Below are 19496 nucleotides of genomic sequence, written 5' to 3'. Positions count from 1 at the left end.
ACTCAAGCAAAGAAGAGAAAGAGGCGACTTTATAGCCATCTACAGAATCATGAAAGGCATGGTAGTCCTTGATAGAGAGGACTTACTAAATTGGGATAAGAGAAATACAAAGGAACATGAAACTCAAAAAGGACAGTTATAGAAGAGACCTGAAAAAAAAAAGTTTTCCACACAGGATGGTGGATGTCTGTAACTGGATAAGACAATAGTGTGTGCAAAAACTATACACAAATTTAAGAGCAAACTGATACTGCAAGATACAAAGATGGGACACCACAAGCATAGCTCCCCTTCCCATAAGATACAACTAGGTAAATACACATACACATTACATTAATTCAAATCTAATTATAAAAATTATAAGTCAGGGATATAGATTGAGTTGGAACTGTACATGAGTTTGAGGCTGGGTATGATAATTGGAGAGTAGTAGATGAAACCCAATGAGTGCTGCTCCTTTTGTGTAAACTTCAATTATGTAAATACACACAGCAAACAAACAAACAATTTAAAAGTAAAAGACAGGAAACCCACATGCATTGCTCCTTCATGTATATTACAATAGGTAGATATTCATAAACATACACAAGCTTAATGGTGGGTGAGAAAAAAACAAATGGAGGGACATGAGAGAAAAAAATTGAGGTATGATAGGAGGTGCCAAGATAAGAAGGAGGGAGGGGAGTGGAATATATGTGAAATGGAATGGGGTGGGAGTGGTTTCTATGCCTTTTTCTTTTTAGCTACCCCCTGTGTAAGGGGAAAAATGCCTTTGGTATATGTATGATAGGAAAAGGAATGGCTGAGATGATGAATATAAAAATTACGAGTAAAGAGGGTGGAAAAAGAGACCTGGCAGTGGTAGAGATTAGAATATAGATAATAAGTAAGAAACCCAACTAACCAACTGAATCAAGTGTATAACTAATGGGTAACTTTAATCATGGAGAGGTAATATGGAAAGAATAGGCAACAGACAGAAGTAAAGACTTCTCGGCAACACATTAAACATGGCAATGAATAATATGACCCAATGGGTGAAGGAACCAACTCAATAGAGGCCAAGATACATTTGCATGACTAGATTTGATATGAACAGAGGCACCTAAGGTGATTAGATAATTGAATCATCACCCCATCAGTCTCCACTTTGCCACTCCTGTACAATTTTTTTTATATGCAGGGAATGAAAGGGGTAATGGTGGTTCAGTTATGGATGTTTAAAGAAGGCAGGTACAGTAATAGTGGACTGGTTAGTGAGGTTGTTTAATGTGTGTCTAAGGGTGGTAGAGTACCAGAGGACTGGAGGAGTGCATGTATAATTCCATTTTACAAGGGAAATGGGGACAAATGTAAGTGCAGTAGTTTCAGAAGGATCAATTTGTCAAGTGTAGTTGGGAACGCTTATGGGAGGGTTTGACTGAAAGGATTAGGAGAGGAACAGAGGGAGTAATTGGTGAGGAACAGTGTGGGTTTAGGAAAGGTAGAGGTTGTGTGGATCAGATTTTTGTGGTAAGACAGATATGTGAGAAAGCTTTAGGAAAAAGTAAAGATATTTTTGGGGGCTTTTATGGATTATGGAAAGGCTTATGAGTAGTAGAGCCTGTATTAAAATTTTAGAAATAGAGTCACTTAAGGTAAGAGTGGGGCTGCTAGGGATGTGTCACATCACCATAGTTTTTCAATGTGTGATGGGGTGGAGTGGGAGAAAAGTGGGAGGTGAGCCAGCTATTGTTTGCTGATGACACTGTGCTTGTGGCAGGGTCAGAGGGGAGATCCAGGGAGTTTGTGACAGAGTTTGGGAAGGTATGTGATAAGAGAAAGGTGAAGGTAAATGTGGGTAAAAGTAAGATGATGAAATGTACAAGAGGAGAGGATGGCAGTGATTAAGAAAGGCTGGAGGAAGTGGATAGCTTTAGGTACTTGGGGTCACATGTGGCAGGAAAGGGAGATGGAAGTAAATTATAGATTGAGAGAAGTAAATGTCGTGGTGGGTTAAAAAGTGTTATGAGAAATAGGCATTTCGAAATGGATGCAAAGAGATAATATGAAGGGGTGATTGTGCCGACAGCACTGCATGGGGCAGAGACATGGAATTTAAGAGGCAGAGAGTTAAAGTTTAAATGTATTTGAGATGAAATGTCTGAGAAGTATGATAGGGGTTACAAGGTTGGACAGAATAAGAAATGAGAAGGTGAGGAGGAGAGCAGGGGTGGAAAAGGAGATGGCAGATATGGTTGATGAAAGAGTATTGGGATAGATTGGAGATGTGGAAAGAATTTGTGATGAAAGATTAGTGAAAGAGGTGTGGAAGGCAAAGGTGGATGGACTGAACATGAGGGGATGACCAAGGATGAGGTGGATGGATGGGGTGAGAGTGGCATTGGGAAAGAGGGGAATGTCTGTTGAGCAAGGAATTGAGAAGGCAGGGAATAGGGCTGAGTGAGGAAAGGCTGTGCATAGATGATACTGTGATGCAAGGAAAGGGGTGGGTGAAGGATAGGGGGTCAGGGAGTGCTTATGTGTGAATGATACTTTGATGCAGGCCAAAGGGATTCCCTGTCTTCTCTTTTTCTGCTTAAAGGGGGGTCACTGATTAAGTAAAGCAGCCTTGCTGTGGATGTGCTGTGTCTTGCTGGATTGCTTCTGACCCAGGGCAGTGGGCGGGATACAGGGATGACCCGTCATCCATGAGGAGGAAAGGGTGGTAAATGGGAATGAAATGGGTGGGAGTGGGTTTATGCCTTTTGACTTTGGCAATCTCCCTGGTAAAGGGGGAAAAACCTTTAGCAGATAGATTGACAGGTATGGGAGGGATTGTGGTGACGTGATGCATCCTACGACCCGTTACACACTAATCAAAGAAATCTTCCAAGTTCCTGTAGTTGGCAAGCGTAGTTCGCAAGGGTGTCCCTGCCAGCCAGCGGTCAGCCAATCAGGAACTTGGAAAGCTCCTCACGTTCCCGCCAGCCTCCTTTAAAAGGTTGGCGTTTCGCCGAGATGGGCAGAACAGTACCTGACCAGCGCACAAAACACATCTCGTCCAGTCTTCTAGCCGTCCCATCGCTGACGTTAGGCTCCACGTTCAGCTACAATCATAAGCTCCACTAAGCTGTGGCCTTAGTCTGAGCTTCACCTATATTTCTCATGTGACACTTCTAGTGTCGCACCTTGTGGCTAATTACCAAAAGAAAGAGATTAGATATTTTGTGTTGATTTTCATTTTTCCTGCCGTTGTTCCGAATTAAAACTACTACGGGATTACTGTATCACCAACCTAATACCCTAAATTAATTTAAGATAGTGGACGTAAAGACGCTGTGATATATAGTCTCAACTCGAAACAGTTGAGGGCTATGGATTTTGAATAACTTCCTTAACACTTTACTGACGATGTATTCTCTAATTTGATACGATACTTTCATAAACATTTCAATTCGTTCATTAGTTCTGGATTCCTGTCAGAAAGAAGTTCGGGCAGAAGTTGCACTTTTGGGTGTGAATTGTTAATGGGAAGGGAATAAAATGATCAAACTCCGGGACATCACATTATTTTTATCATGTCTGTTCACTGTTGGTCTAACAATGACATGGCATAAAGAGGTAACATTCTTATGTTTTTGATAGCAATACATTTTCATGTTATCGTAACTCATAATGATACTCAGTTACGGATGTGCGCATCGGAATAATGTTGATTTTTTCACAGTTGTATATGAGGGAAATACACAATTTGAAAGTCACTATTTCCGTATTTGTAAAAGAATATCGACAGTCATTAATTATATGTTGCGAAATACAATCAACACATGAATTGGTAGATACCCCAGAAATATGCGACGTAGATTGTCTTCATACCTGTTTACTCAAACTGCTATAGTAGAGAGTGAAATTATAATTAAAAATATAAGGGAGGGGCTTATAGATATTGAAAAGAACCCAAATTTATGTCTAGAGATATCCTAATCTTACATACAAGACCAATCTAACTTCGTCTAACTTAATCCAATCTATGATTCTATCTAACCTAACAACCTAACTTGTTCCTAGTGATACAAACGGACCTACAATAATACAACACAGTTAACAGTCATTTCCTAACAGGGATTTATGGGAGGACCCGTGAATTTGCAGAAGCTGTAAGGATTTGAGTTGGAGTCTGAGACTCGATGTAACAGTTATTATTATGGCAAGCAGGAGGAAGAATGAAGTAGTCACCATTTGTCAGTTTTCTTTACATGAAGAAGTTGGGGAAAGTAGTCAAAGGTACTTAGAGATCTAGGGTTATTTCCAGTGACCAAATGCCAGCCCCTTGAGGCTGCACCTCTAGATGTAGGTAATGTTGATGGATTTTGAATATGGTAACTCATCATTGGTCCCTGTTATGCTATGTCTAATCATCAGAATAACTTATGGTCTACTGTCATATGAATTATTGGACTTGATTGATACAACAAAGATATAAGGAAAAGCATTGGCATCTGTTCCATGCTATGCAAAATAGATGCTGCCCAGATAAGATGGATGGGACATTTAGAAAGCATGGAAGAAGAAAGAATTACAAGGGATGCTGGGAGTGGATGTCAGGGGGAAGACCACGAGGAAGACCAAGAAAGAGATGGGAAGAAAATGTTGAAGCCCTCAGTAGACATGACTTGCCCAACATTGAAACTCTGAAGGAGGAAGGGGCCTTCCATGATAGAGCCAGATGTAAGAAATACTGATCATTAGTAGAAGAGAAGAACAAGAGTTCAGCATCACCATAGGAAATAAGATGGTAAAAAATACAAATATCTATAAATATCTTGGAAGTTTAGTTACTAAGGAGGGCAGAAAGAAGAGGGATATTTCAGAAAGAATGAATAAATTTTGTGTGAGTGTGGGTGCTGTCTGGCCAATAATAAAAGAAAACTTGTACCTTTAGAAGTGAAAATTATTATTTCTAATACTGTCTTGACACCTACCCTAACATATGGTTCAGAGAGTTGGGTGATGACAAACGTAGACAAGCAGGATTCAGGCAGCAGAAATGAGACCACTGAGAGTCATAGTTGGAAAGACGAAGAGAGATAACCTAAACAACGAAGATATAAGGAAAAGCATTGGTGTCTGTTCCATGCCATGCAAAATAGATACTGTCCAGTTGAGATGGATAGAACATTTAGAAAGAATGGAAGAAGAAAATTACAAGGGGATGCTGGGAGTGGATGCCAGATGAAGGCCACAAGGAAAATCAAGAAAGAGATGGAAAGAAAATGTTGAAGAAGCCCTCAGTAGACATGACTTGCACAACGTTGAAACTCTGAGGGAGGCAGGGGCCTTCCATGATAGAGCCAGATGGAGAAATATGCTAGGACCACTGACAGGCGTAATGCCTACTACTGGGATATCCTGAAGTAAGAAGTGTAATAGGAGCAGTGATGACCTGCATGTGGTGGTCCTGTAAGATGAACATTAAAAAATTCATGTCCTTGCCTTGGTGAACTCCACAATGTCTAAAGGGATATTGTACTAATTGTCTTTATTTATTATCACTGTGTATTATTATTATTTCTTGTTATTTGGTCCATGCTGAAAGGGTAAAACTACCTTTTTTCCCTTTAAACATAGATGATAAAATTGGCTCAGGAATGTTTCATTTTGTTTTAGCAGACTGGTGGACCCATTTCTGTAATGATACACTTTGTATTTTGTTTCAGCTGAATATAACTAATTTTGATTGCAGATGGTTCTTATTAGGGAGGTTGGAAGTATTCTGGTTAATCTCCCTTTTGTGTTATCTCCCTAATATTTTTTTTCTTGCTTGGACCAGACTATTTCATTAAACTAAAAAGTTATTTGAAATATTTTTTCCACTTGCCAGACATTCTTTATTCAGCTAAAGGATAGCCTATGCTCTGAAATTGTTAAGATTCTATATTCATATATTTTTTTCTGTATTTATAGATGGAAGAATGTGAAAGAAGTGATACTCAGAACTACATAAAGTAAGTTGAAGAGTACAAATAATTTGAATGTTTTTATTGAAATTATGTAAATATCTTGTGTATATTGCCATTTTGTAAGTTTCATTGTAGGATCAGGTAATGATATATTAGTTCAATAGATAAAGTCTGGAGACCTGAGTGCTTGGATGTTTCTTCAGGTTGTCCTGCTACTGCTAGAGAATTGAATCATTGCATTACATACATCACCTCTTGTCTGAATAGATGCCTTCCCTCAAAAATCATCAGTAAAATTGCTAATTCCAAGCAATCATGAATCAAAGAATCATCCAGTAGTAACATTGAATGGCCAAACCCTTCTATTGAAAAAATCCAAAAATCTTGGTCCTCACTCTTGATACCTTCAGACCTATTACCAAAGACCTAAGTGTAAAGCCTCACATTAATCACTCGTCCTGAGGAAAGAAGGTGTGATTCTTGTGCACATAATAATAGTGATAACAATTGTTGCCCTAAGTTTACCAAGTGGAAAACCCCTCAGCCCCACCGTAGTTGGCACCAATCCTCAGGCTTTCCCACAGATCTCTCTGGGAACATTGGACTGTGTGTGTTGTATTTGTGTGGGATTGTTTCTGAATATTCCTACTTGGATTATATGGGAATGGGAGCTATGCTAGTGGTGACCTGTCTTTGTAATTTCATTTTAATGTAGGTATAGTATTGTTCAGTTGGTTTGAAAATGTGAAAGTAAATACAGTACAAAAATTATTGTTTGCAGGGAAACCATGCCAACATACATCATAAATCTTGACCTACCACCTGAGGAGAGATGGAAAGAGTTGATAACAAACAAGAAAAATAAAGTATGTAGCCTATAATATTTTTATTTTATTAATGATAGTTTGTCTTAAGTGTCACAAATTGGAAACATGCTCCCTTAGAATGTCAAGATATGTGAAGAAAGATTGGACTTCTGTGTGTGTTGTATTTACCTTATTTTTACTGTACAGAACCTTTTCATAAATTTCAGATCGCTGCTGTGACAAGTTATGTTGAAAGCCTTGTGAGGTATGCATTTGGTGACAAAGTTTACAGTATCATAGATAGAAATTTGCTCAAGGTTAGTTTTTATCTATTTCATTGTAGCATATGATCCATATTGTGAACAAGTTTATAGATATATGTAAATTGATAATATGGTAATGTCTTCATACCAGTTTTTATCCTTTACACTTTCATTGCAATAGGATTTTTGCTTAATGAATAGCATGATATGGCTTTTTTCAGAATAAAGTATACATGATACATGTTGCAGTGAATGTATTAAAAGATTACTTAATCTGGTGTAAATTTTGTGATTTTTCATATGCTGGTGTATATAATCCTGCTATGAAATTAAATTTATGATATAATTGTTCTCGCAGGTTGCAGCATCCCTTCCATCACCATACAGAGAAGAAATTCAAGGCATAGCCAAGTATTCAGACTTACCTGTATCGTATATAACTTTGTACAATATTTTTTATGAGGCAGTTTCATTATGTACATCCATCGTCACTCAGAGTAAAGATGGGAGAATTTATCTAGGCAGAAACTTGGATACAGGAGTTTTTTTGGGGTAAGAATAAGATTACAGCTTTGTTATGAAATCTTTTCAGATGTATGACTGAGACATTGATTCTTGTTTGGATGATGTTAGATAAAATTACATATATCCTAGAATGTCGAGTGTGTATATGATGCACAGATGTCCTCACCAGTTCAGAGTTGTTGTAGTTCACATCACTACACTGAGAAAGCCTTTTGATACACTCTTAGCAATAGGTCTCTTACTTAGACTACCAAATTATCATTACAAGTAGTATTTTAACCTGAATGGTGCAAGAATTGGATGAATGCCATGTGGCCTTGAAATAAGGAAACTTTAATCACAATCTACAAACAGTGTTTATGAACCACACACAACTACGTTTCTATATCATGGTTCCCAAAATTAGCAAAACATAAACACCTTAGAAACTATATAGAAATAAAGCATTGGGAGTAATAACTGGCTGCAATAAAATCACCCCTATTGGACACCTGCACAGTATCTGTCTATATATATGCAAAAAGTTTTTTCCCCCTTATAAGGGAGGTACCCAAGTTAAAGGCACATACCTGCTCCCACCCATTTCATTCCCATTCACCACACTTTTCCCCTTCTCGTCTTAGCTCCTCATGGATGACTGGTCATTCCTGTATCCCGCCCACTGCCCTTGGTTAGAATCAGTGTAGTAAGACACAGTATATCCATAGCAAGCCCACTTCATTTAATCTGCAACCCCCCTCTCTGTCCCCTCATGCAGAAAGAGAGAAGATGGGGAGAAATCCCTTTGGGCTGTTCACAGAAACCAAGATCTTCCCTATAGAATATCACATGGAAATGATAGGTTCTTAGCAAGAGCCCCAAACCCAAATCATCCACCTAATTACATCACACAAGTGCAGCCAGGTGAGTGCAACAAAAAGTTACAGGAGCAACATATTACTTAAATATTTACAACAGTCTGTCACCTGTATCACACAAAACACATTCACACTCAGATCATAGAACAAGCTCTTCAAGACCAACCATCAAACTTCCTATTCCATCAAATCCCTCAGAAAAATCCATCCCTATAGAAATAAGAACCACACTGGCATGCTTGCATTTGGGTCACCATCCAATGCTAAGACATTGACCGCACAGAATAGGCCTGACTTCAGAAACAAAAGAGTCCCAGATGGAATCATCACACAGAGGACAATGAATATCTTATCTTACACTAGCCCATCCTTGCTATACCCAGACAGTAACCAGGTATTTCTTCTTTAAGTAACTTCTGGGCCAGTCTGGTGGCTGTTACTAGTTACCAAGGTGTTACTATTTCCCAGGAAGAGAGACCTGGAGCAATAGATTGACTGATTGATATATATGTTGTAGCCCAAAGGGTTTAATGTATTATGAAATTTTAAAAGTTAATATGGTTTTGCTATGAAATAAGTAGCCTAAAAGTTAACATGGTTATGTTTTGTTATGAAATAAGTAGCCTATAGGCAGGATTAAAAGAACTTTGAAAATTTTAATTTTGTGTGTGTGAAACAGATGGGACAGTAAAAATACTACATGGAGAGTATCAGAAATGCTGAGGCCTCTTACAGTACAGCTTGAATGGAGAAAGGAAAATGCAACTGTTTTTAAGTCCATAAATTTTGCTGGATTTATTGGAGTACTTACTGCAATGAAGGAGGTAAGTTCACATCTTGTAATTTATTATTCTGCAGAAACAGTTGAAATGGTTTAAGTGATTGTATACAGGGTCTAACAGATAAATCCGTACAACTTCTTATCACATGTTTAAAGAATAATATCTTGGGTTATAATAAACAGAGAGTTATGAAATTTTCAGTATATTTAGAAAAGGCAACAAGAACAATGATTTCATTCAATGTAACCACCTTCAGCTGTTATGACGCTTTCAACGCGTTTACGAAACTTGGATACAGCGTTGATGATCTCAGACTTTGATAATGAACCCACAGCCTTCTTGATGTCTGTCTTCAGGGTTGTTATACTTCTGTGTGGCTTGTCACATGCCTTGGCCTCAATTCGCGCCCAAAAATAATAATCTAAAGGGTTTAGGTCTGGCGAATTTGAGGGCCACAACTCTGTTCCAGAACTGCACATTTGACCCTTCGAGAAGGTTGGTGGTCCTCTTCGCTGTGTGGGCTGGAGCCGAGTCTTGTTGGAAGACAAACTGGTTGCCACTAGCCTTATCTTTCATCCAGGGTATTATTTTCTCTTCTAGAACTTTGCAATAGACAACGGCATTGACTTTCTCCTTGTTGTTGAAGAAGTGAGTGAAGACGTCCCCCTCAGTTGACACCACACAGAGCACCATGACACTTGCTGGTTTCTTCGTCGTTGTCTTGTGTTGAACCTCTGAGGATGAGGAGGCTATCCAGTGATCATTCCGCTTATTGAAAGTCGCATCAACCGTGAAAATCTTCTCGTCGGAAAAAAACTTGATGACTGAGCCATTCGACTTCATCCAGTTCAACAGCTTTTGGCACCTGGTCAAGCGGATTTCTTTCATTTTTTGTGTCAAAAGATGTCTTTTTCCTTGTGAGAATGAGGTTAATCCCAATTTCTTTAATGCTCTGTGAATTGTCATTGTGCTGACACCTCTCTTCTTTGCCAATGTCGATAATGGTAAGGCTGGATTTGCATTGACACTTCTCTTGAGACCAGCTAAAAAGCGAGGTGTTAGAATTCTACCCCTTCTGGGCTTGTGAGCAGCTTGTTGGTCTTCGCCGGTCTCATCAAAACGTTTACAAACATCGTAAACAGTTTGTCTGGAGTATTTTAGCATTCTTATTATGGCGCTAGGAGTGTGACCCGCGCGACGAAGTTCGCATATGGCTGAACGTTTGGCTTGTTCCATTGCTTAATGTTTATTGCACCGGTGCTAGTATACAACTGGCTAAATTATTAGACAAATGGAAGTATCTGGAAACAATCAGAATTGCCATATGTTACTTTTTAAGTGCTTAAAACCTCTTCAAAGTTTGTACGGATTTATCTGTTAGACCCTGTAGAACCAACAAGTACTCGTAAGTGGTGGTTCTGCAAGATGAAAATCCTTGCCTCCATCTAAAGGTGCAACCCCTTGGCATTTGTAATTGTTATTTTGAACTCTGTGTTCTTTTCATTATCTGCACTTCATATATATTGATTCAGTGCAAAATAAAATTATTTATTTATTTATTATTTATAACTTCAACGTTATGTCCTTCACCCTTGCACATAGAGTTGACAAGTCATGACTGCTTCCCTTAGTGCCACTCCTTATCTCGCTCTTCCTCTTGTCACTCCTGGCACCCAGCCCACTACATTCAAACTTAGTTTTGTTTCACTTAAAGAATAACATATCTATCTTTCATCTCACAAATATACTACCAATCTCTTCCCTTTTGCTCTTATCCATACTATATCCATGTCTTATGACCTGGTTACTAGGGTTCTGGTTGTAGTCCTCCTCCCAGACCCTTTTATGGCTTGAATTTTTGTAGAAGTAAAATCTAGTGTAGGGGCTTCCTAGTCCTCACTTCATTCTGTGTAATCACCTACAACATGCTACACTCAACAGACTAAAACTGCTACTTTCATATTTGTCCCATTTTCATTGATAATGGAACTAAATAATAATGAATAAATAAATTTTATTTGGCATTGAATCAATATACATGAAGTGCAGATAATGAACAGAACACATAGTTCAAAATAGCAATTACAAATGCCGAGGGTAACAAAAAAGCATGTAAGTTTATTTCCATTGTGGTCCTCAATAGACTGATTTTCTACACTAAGTTACACAGACAACATACATAGGGGTTAAGGGGACCAGAGACAGTCATGAGTAATACCAATCAGTACACATATGACACATACACTATTATAGATTTGCTAGTACTACTAAAATGTATTATAAATAATACATTTGCTTTTCTTCCAACAGAATAATTTCTCCTTAAGTGTGAATAGACGTTTTGCGGTTGATGGTGGCTTCATGGGTCTCTTAGAATGGATCTTATTTGATGACCACAAACAAAAGTAAGCAATCTTATTTGAGTCTTGAAAATTTCTGTTGTTTGCATTAAGATAATTATAGTTTGTAGTTTCAATGTATGATAATATATTCTGAATGAATAATTAGATGAGTATCTCCTCAAGTTGGTCATTAGTATTGTCACTGCAAATCATACCGGCTCCCAGTGACAAAGAATTGGGACATATGTATCTACATATTTGTACTTTGTTGTAGTATACAGAGTTGGAGCTGTGTCTCCACTTATTAAATTTTGCCATACATTCGTATGTATCGTTCATTTGGATTATGTTTTCATCATACTGATTTCACAAATACAGACTGTTGATGAGCATAAAAGTGGCTTCAGTACATGAAGGAGATGATGAAGATGCTTGTAGAGAACATAGCCTTTTCCAGATTAGAATATGCAGTGGTGATGTAGTTTCCACATAAATTAAAGGATATAATGCAAAGGGGGACGGAGAGGGGGGGTCGCCGATTAAATGAAGCGGCCTTGCTGTGGATGTACTGTGTCTTGCGACACTGCTTCTGACCCAGGGCGGTGGGCGGGGTGCAGGGATGACCCGTCATCCAGGAGGTGCTCAGATGAGAGGAAGGGTGGGAGGGGTGTGGAGTGTATTTGGGGATGAAATGGGTGGGAGTGTTTTTATGCCTTTCCCTTTTTGGCTACCTCCCTTGGAAGGGGGAAAAAGCCTTGGTAATGGTATGGTAAGTAAGATTGAGAGAATACAAAGAGGAACTACTAAATTGCTCACTTTGGGCAGCAGCCAAAATATATGAAGAGAGATTAGAAGTATTGGACCTGCCATCATTGGAAAAAGGAAGATAAAGAAATGACATAAGTATGGTGTTCAAGTCTGGAAGCCCTGGATTAAACTGACATGTCCCTTGGTTTGGGATGGAGGGTGTCACAAACTCATAGGAACAAATTGAAAAGACTGTACGAATATTTAGAAAGTTTTCTTTACAAATTTTTCACTCCATGGAATATGCTAAAAGAAGACATAGTCCAATCTTAAACCATAAGTTATTTCATAATTAGGTGAGGTAGTATGTGTGAGAAAAATTTGATGCAGCCCGAAGGGATTTCTCCCCCGTCTTTTCCTTTTCTGCATGGGAGAACGGAGAGGGGGGGGTCGCCGATTTAATGAAGTGGCCTTGCTGTGGATGTGCTGTGTCTTGTGACACTGCCTCTGACCCAGGGCAGTGGACAAGGTGCAGGGATGACCCGTCATCCAGGAGGTGCTAAGATAAGAGGGAGGGTGGAGTGTATTTAGGGATGGAATGGGTGGGAATGGTTTTATGCCTTTTTCTTTTTGGCTACCTCCCTTGTAAGGGGGAAAAAGCCTTGGTATATGTATGTGTGTATGTATTTCATAATTGATCTTGATCAGTGGGGAAAAGGAGATGGGACCCCATGAAAATAGCCAGTATCCTGTTTATTATAATTAGGTACATACATCACTACAGTATTTATGTTGCTCTTTGGACAGGTGGGTAACATTCTTGACTCGAGAGGTGATGGAAGAGGCCAACATGTTCTACGGAGCAAGAGCCCAACTGGCAAATTCTCGTCTTTTAGCTCCAGTTTACTACATTTTGGCAGGGACAAAACGAGGAGAGGTGAGTGTTGGTGGAGTACAGTTGAAGTAAAGTTAGTAGAACCAGTGTGTATGGTGATTTGTTATGTATGATGGGATATTTGTGCCAGGAATGCATTGATTAAAAGTTATACATTTGAGATGAAATGTTTGAGAAGTATGGTGGGGGTTACAAGGATGGATAGAATGAGAAATGAACAGGTGAGGAGGAGAATGGAGGTGGAAAGAAAGCTGGCAAGTAGGGCTAATGAAGGAATACTGGGATGGTTTAGGGACATGGAAAGAATGAGTCAGGAAAGATGAGCAAAAGGAATGTGAAAAGCATAGGTGGGTGGAATGAACATGAGGGGAAGCCCAAATATGAGAGATATGGATGGGGTGGAAAGAGCCATGAGAAAAAGGGGAATATCTGTTGAGCAGGGAAAGGAGAAGGTAAGAAATAGCAGTGAATGGATGATAAATTGATGTAGCCTAAAATAATTTCTACTCGTCTTCTCTATTTTTGCTTGAAGGAACAAGGAGGAAGGGTCACTAAGTAAATGAAAGGGATAGGGGTAAACAGCTTAGGCTGTATGTGTACTGTGACTTGCTGCATTTCCTGTGACCCTGGCAGTGGGCAGGGATGTCCCTTCATCCACGAGGAGCTGCGATAAAAGGTAAACAAATGGGTGGTGGGTGGGAGTAGGATGGGTTTGAGGTTGGTGCATGCCTTGGCTGTCTACCTCCCTTATAAGGTGGAAGAATTTATTTGTGTGTAAAATAGATATAGCCAAATATTTAGTATCCTTGAGTTTCCTTATCCAGTTCATTAATTTCATCTCACTGTCCACATGTTTGAACAAATGTTTGGCTTTTATACATATTCCCTAAATTGTTCAACATAAACAGTTCACAAACACCATTCTCAACTGCGAAATTCAAGCAGATGCAGATCTTCAAAGGGGCAAAATATACACAGCATTTAAAGTTCACAACTGTAAATACTGTACAAGTTGAATGAAATATAAAAAGGGATCAAATATGACAAGGTAGATTTAATCTTGTAACATTTGGCTTGATAAGTTTATGTAGGTATATAGGACTAAGAGTGAGTCTGCAAGTGGTGGTCCTGTAAGATAGATATCAGAAGGAATCATTTCTGTGACATCTGTCTTCAAAACCTGCCAACACCATAGGAACATGCATCCCTGAAGGGCTAACACTCAGTCTCCAGACCAAGCTACTTAACAACTTCGAATTTTCATTCCTCCACTTTTTCACATAAGAAGAGCTGACAGCCAGTCATTGCTCCTCTCTTTATATTAGTATAAGCTAGTGACATAGAAACAGTCCCACACTAATGCAACACAGACAGTAGTCCAATATTTCTTCCCAGAGAGATATTTATGGGGGGATCTGAGGACATTGCCAGCCTTTGTGGGAGTGTTGACTTTCAGTCATTCAAACTTGAGGCAATAGTTATGATTATCTAGTTATGTACACACAAAAAAACATCAAAGATCAGGAAAATTACAAAAGGTTAAAGTTGAATTGCTTTCACAAGATGTATTACAGTGTAATGATAATGAGCCAAGCCTGTGAACAACTAGGCATACAATATACACATCAATGGTCCATACAAAAGAAGATTTTGTGTACTGAAATCCTTTTATAACTAATGTACAATTTTTTACATTTCCAGGGGGCTATTGTGACAAGAGACAGGGAAAACAAAGACATATTTACCCTCCTTTCTAAACTTGATGGCTGTGGGTCTTGGTTCCTAGTGCAGACAAACTATGACCACTGGTTCAATCCTCCCTTCTTTGATGATCGCCGTGGCCCTGCAGTGCAATGCTTGATGAAAGCTGGTAGATACCATACCAGCTTCAAATTAATTTCCAGCATTCTTTCTACTAAACCTATCTTAAACAAGGTAATTTACTACTGAGTATATGTTAATAAATGTGATCATTGTTTTCTGTATAATGCTGGTTTGCATTATCTATGGTAATTTTTTGGATGACATACATTCAACTTTCATTTGTGTGAAAATAAAGTAAAAATAAATAAATAAATAACATGGGGGACAACTATCTGGTATAACAAAATTTGAGCTTTGCCAACACCTTCCTACCTTAATTAGTTTGTGATATAGAGTTGGTATGTGTTACTGAGTAAAAGACCCTTAGGTAACAACCCCCAGTTTGACTCTTTCTCCCTCTTTATTTGTTATATCAAGGGTTTAGCTTTGATTGTAGAGTACTGCATATACCATAGATCTGCAGAAACTTTGCAAGATGAACACAAAATAGTTGGACATAGGAAAATATATGTACAGTATATGTAGTTGAGGCAGAGGGAAAAGATAAGAAGATACTTTACATATTTTGGAGATGAGTAGAACAGGATGTAGAAAGTTTTTTTAGCAACTAGTAAGTTAAGATAATATTAAAGGACTTTGATTGGGTTGATTTTGTAAAGAATATAATTTTAGATGACAAAGACAATTCATCCCATGAGCATATTTTTGTTTGGTTATATAGAAAAGGATGACTGATGTTTTTAATTTTTCTTTCCAGGAAACTGTTTACTCTGCTTTCATGGATGCCTCAAGGGGAACACTTGAAGCTTGGATCACAACCTGCCCTGATCCATGTCCCCTTTGGGGATAAGTGCCTTATACTACTCAAGTATTCTTATATGTATAACCATAAACACAGGCTAAGGTCACTGCCACAGTTTAATCAAAACATAGTAACTGCTAGAAAAATTGAGTAAACTGAGGCTGCTCAAATAAGTGTTGTTACAAAATATCTGGCAAGGTATAATGCTTATTGCTGAATGATATCTGGTGGTAGAAGACAATGTTCGCACACACACACACACACACCCCACAGCTTGACAGTGCAGTGGTAGCATTCGCAACTGCTACTCCAGGAGTCCAAGTTCAAATCCTGTCCAGGGCTGAAATAATTTCAGCTTTGCTGGATTGTGAGCCATTACTCCAACTATTGTGGGCAGGGAATTTGTGTGTGTGTGTATGTGTGTATTTACCTAGTTGTATTATAAAGGAAGGGGAGCTATGCTCGTGGTGACCCGTCTTTGTATCTCATAACATCTAGTTTGTTCTTAAATTCTTGTATGGTGTTTGCACACATTATTGTTTTGTCCAATTTGTGTGTGTAGGGTCACAACATTACCCATAGATTGGTCACATATGAGTTCTCATCTGGGAGTGTAATAGCTGCTAATCACAAGTCCAACACATGATCCAAGACCATGGTGAATCATGCACATGCACTCATTGCATTGGGGTTGGCATTAAATAGGTGAGAGGAGTAAAAATAGCAAAGGAACCCCAGAGTGGGAAGGAAGTCCAGTGTAAGAAACACTACAGAAGTGAGGTCCTAGATATGTCAAGGTTAAAATGTGAAAGAAGAAGAAGAAGAAAAAGGCAACTTACTCAAGGTGGGAAATGTAGTCTTTGTATTCAAAGAAGTCACAAAAAAAAAAAAAAAAATGTGGATCATGATGCTTTGCAATCAGCAAGTGTGAGTTTGAAAAATCATACCTCAGGAATCAAAGATTCCCAAAAAGAATGAATGAGTGATTGTGCCCGCAGTGCTGTATGGAACGAAGAGTTTGGAACTGAAGTAAATGGGAAGGGGACAACTGAGGATGAGATGGATGGATGGGGTGAAAGGGGCTTTGAGCAAGAAGGGAATATCTGTTGAGCAAGGTAGGGAGAAGGCAGGGAATAAGGGTGAATGGACAAGGTCCAGGGATGACCCGTCATCCAGGAGGTCCTAAGATAAGAGGGAGGGTGGAAGGGTGTGGACTGTATTCAGGGATGGAATGGGTGGGAATGATTTTATGCCTTTTCCTTTTTGGCTACCTCCCTTGTAAGGGGGAAAAAGTCATGGTATATGTATGTATGTATGGAAAATGATTATGTACAGATGATATTTTGACCCCTCAAAGGGATGTCTCCCCATCATCTATATTTTCTGCATGTGAAGTGGCCCTGCTGTGAATACTTTTTCTATATACAGTGAGTCCTCCTTATATGGTAATTCTTTATCCGGTAAATTCACAGTTATGGTATTTGGTAATTACTACCCTTGATTCTATCTACGGTAAGAAAAATTCACAGATACGGTATCCGCTATATATTTTGAAGAGGAAAGAGCAGGGAGAAGGTATGGCTGTGATATCCTATTATTACATGTTATAATGGGTTCGGTATACGGTAATTTCAATTTGCAGTAAGGTTTTCGGGAACGCATATGTACCGTATAACGAGGACTTACTGTATCAAGGGCTTCTTTCCACTTATAATGATGGTAGCCAAGTCAAAGGCATGCACCTACTTCCATTGATCACCCTTGTTTCCCTCTCATTTTAGCTTCTTGTGGATAAAGGGTCATCTCTGTCTCCTGCCCACTGCCCAGGTAGACGCATTGCAGCAAGACACAGCATATCCACTGCAGGGCTGCTTCATTTGCACAGCAACCCCACTCCCCTCATACGGAAAATAGTGAAGATGGGGAGAAGTTCTTTCAGGCTGTGTCAAAATATCATCCAGGCACAACCATCCTCCAAAATGTCTATTTATTACTTTTAAATTTTCTGTCATAATCCTCCCCCATTTTACATCTCTCCTTTTTGCCTCCTTGATCTTATGTTTTGCTTCTCTTCTTTTTTCTTTGTACCTCTCATGTGTTTCTCTTTGCAACCAGTCTGTGAATGTTTGCTTCTCTTCTACAACCTTGTTCACTTCATCATCCCACCACTCACTAACCATCCTTCTATTCCCTTCCATCCTCAAACACATTTTTAACTTCTCCTTTCTACCTCTCTTAGATTCCAAGTCCTGCATGCAGTATTGTAGGCACAATCACTCCTTCATATAGTCAACTCTTTGCATCTGTTCCAAGATGCCCACTTCCCTAGACATTTACTAGCTCTTCTTAATCTAAAATTTACCTCCACCTCCACTTTTCCCTTTCCTACCACATGTGACCCCAAATACCTAAAACTATTCATTTCCTCCAGCCCCTCTCTTTTTAAAACTTACTTCCAACTCAAAGTATATAAATTAATATAAAGCCAATTTTTACCAATGGAAGCACAGAGATGGGACCCCATGAGCTTAGCTCTTATCATGTGTATGATAATTGTACAAATATGTGTGTGCAGTTTAGTGAAGTTATAATGCATGTTAAAGGGTTGTATTGTGTCTCCTAGTGTTTATCTCACTATAAATTGAATTATCTTATGCATGAATGAAATTATTTTTGTAAATATACAGTTGAATATGGATATGTTAATTTTTTGTTATTGTAATAAACTCGAAAAGACAATTTTTTTTTTGCATGATGTGGTCCTGTGAGATGGATATACATACATATACCAAAGGCTTTTTCCCCCTACACGGGGGGATAGCCTGTGAGATGGACATCAAATAATCTTCTCTCTAATGCTCATCCTTAAATCCATTAACACCATCATCTCTATCTGGAGGTGCAACTCCATGGGGAAAGTGCTCAGTCTCAAGACTGGACCTAGGATTATTGCTAACTTTGACAATCTCTCTTCCATTTTTTCACACAGAAAATTATGATAACCATGATTTCTCCCTTCTTTTTCTTCCTCCCAGTCAGTGACATAGAAACTGTTCAGATCAGTAAAATGACGAGATTGACAGATAAGATCTCTTATTTGTGGGTAAAATAAAAAAAGACCTTGGAAAGGAACTGGAAATGACAGGGTGCTTGAGGGATATCAAGATACACAATTTCTTGTATAGGTGCATCAATCTGTGGAATAACCTTGATATGGAAATGATTTTTTTTTAAGACTGGTATACTACACTAAAATACAACATAAATTTCAAAATTTTGTAGAGTAAAGGCCTTGCTACCAATTTTTACATTAGGCTGTGCAATTCCTAGCACTGGCACTCTTGGAAAGCTGCTTTTTCCCCATTACAAGGGAGGTAGCCAAAGTCAAAAGGCATAAATCCACTCTCACCCATTTCATCCCCACACTCCACTCTCATTCACCACAACTCCCACCCTCTTTTTTTGCCTCCTCATAAATGACAGGTCATCCCTGCATCTTGCCCACTGCCCTGGGTCAGAAGCACCACAGCAAGACAGCACATCCACAGCAAAGCCTTTCATTTAATTGGCGACCACCCCCCACAGACACACCCCGTCCTCTCATGCAGAAATAAAGAAGGTGGGGAGAAATCCCTTTGGGCTGCTTTACAGCGCTCAACTTGGAAGGTAATGCATTAGCTATCTACCTGGAAATTTGGGAGGCTGATCAAA

The 19496-nt window shown here is 38.9% G+C and overlaps 1 protein-coding gene across 2 annotated transcripts; it reads left to right on the top strand.

The window, feature by feature from the left end:
• The first annotated feature begins 3434 nt into the window (after positions 1-3434).
• LOC143038890 (acid ceramidase-like) lies at positions 3435-16615 on the top strand. Of its 2 annotated transcripts, none has more exons than XR_012967617.1 (10): positions 3435-3603; positions 5947-5987; positions 6724-6808; positions 6976-7065; positions 7370-7563; positions 9073-9217; positions 11486-11580; positions 13072-13201; positions 13692-13835; positions 14861-14999. XR_012967617.1 is itself a non-coding variant. In XM_076208587.1 (10 exons), exons 1-10 carry the CDS (start codon positions 3526-3528, stop codon positions 15831-15833), a joined length of 1185 nt encoding a protein of 394 aa, XP_076064702.1. In that variant the 5' UTR covers positions 3436-3525; the 3' UTR covers positions 15834-16615. The 2 variants fall into 2 exon arrangements, 1 of the variants encoding a protein (XP_076064702.1); XM_076208587.1 differs by lacking the exon at positions 13692-13835 and adding an exon at positions 15741-16615 and having other exon boundaries at positions 3436-3603; positions 14861-15094.
• The last annotated feature ends 2881 nt before the right edge of the window (positions 16616-19496 follow it).

The sequence above is a fragment of the Oratosquilla oratoria genome, chromosome 2 (assembly GCF_046742065.1).
Source record: "Oratosquilla oratoria isolate Oo_2021 chromosome 2, ASM4674206v1, whole genome shotgun sequence".
Taxonomy (NCBI): domain Eukaryota; kingdom Metazoa; phylum Arthropoda; class Malacostraca; order Stomatopoda; family Squillidae; genus Oratosquilla; species Oratosquilla oratoria.
The sequence above is the reverse complement of the archived record's forward strand: the minus strand, read 5'-3'. Positions and strand labels throughout refer to the sequence as shown.

What these genes read in the sequence shown, in the direction of transcription:
- LOC143038890 (XM_076208587.1), top strand. Translation starts at nt 3,526, where the DNA reads ATGATCAAACTCCGGGACATCACATTATTTTTATCATGTCTGTTCACT. An exon ending in CAATGACATGGCATAAAGAG is followed by an intron (nt 3,604 to 5,946) that starts GTAACATTCTTA and finishes CTGTATTTATAG; the next exon opens with ATGGAAGAATGTGAAAGAAG. An exon ending in TTTGATGACCACAAACAAAA is followed by an intron (nt 11,581 to 13,071) that starts GTAAGCAATCTT and finishes CTCTTTGGACAG; the next exon opens with GTGGGTAACATTCTTGACTC.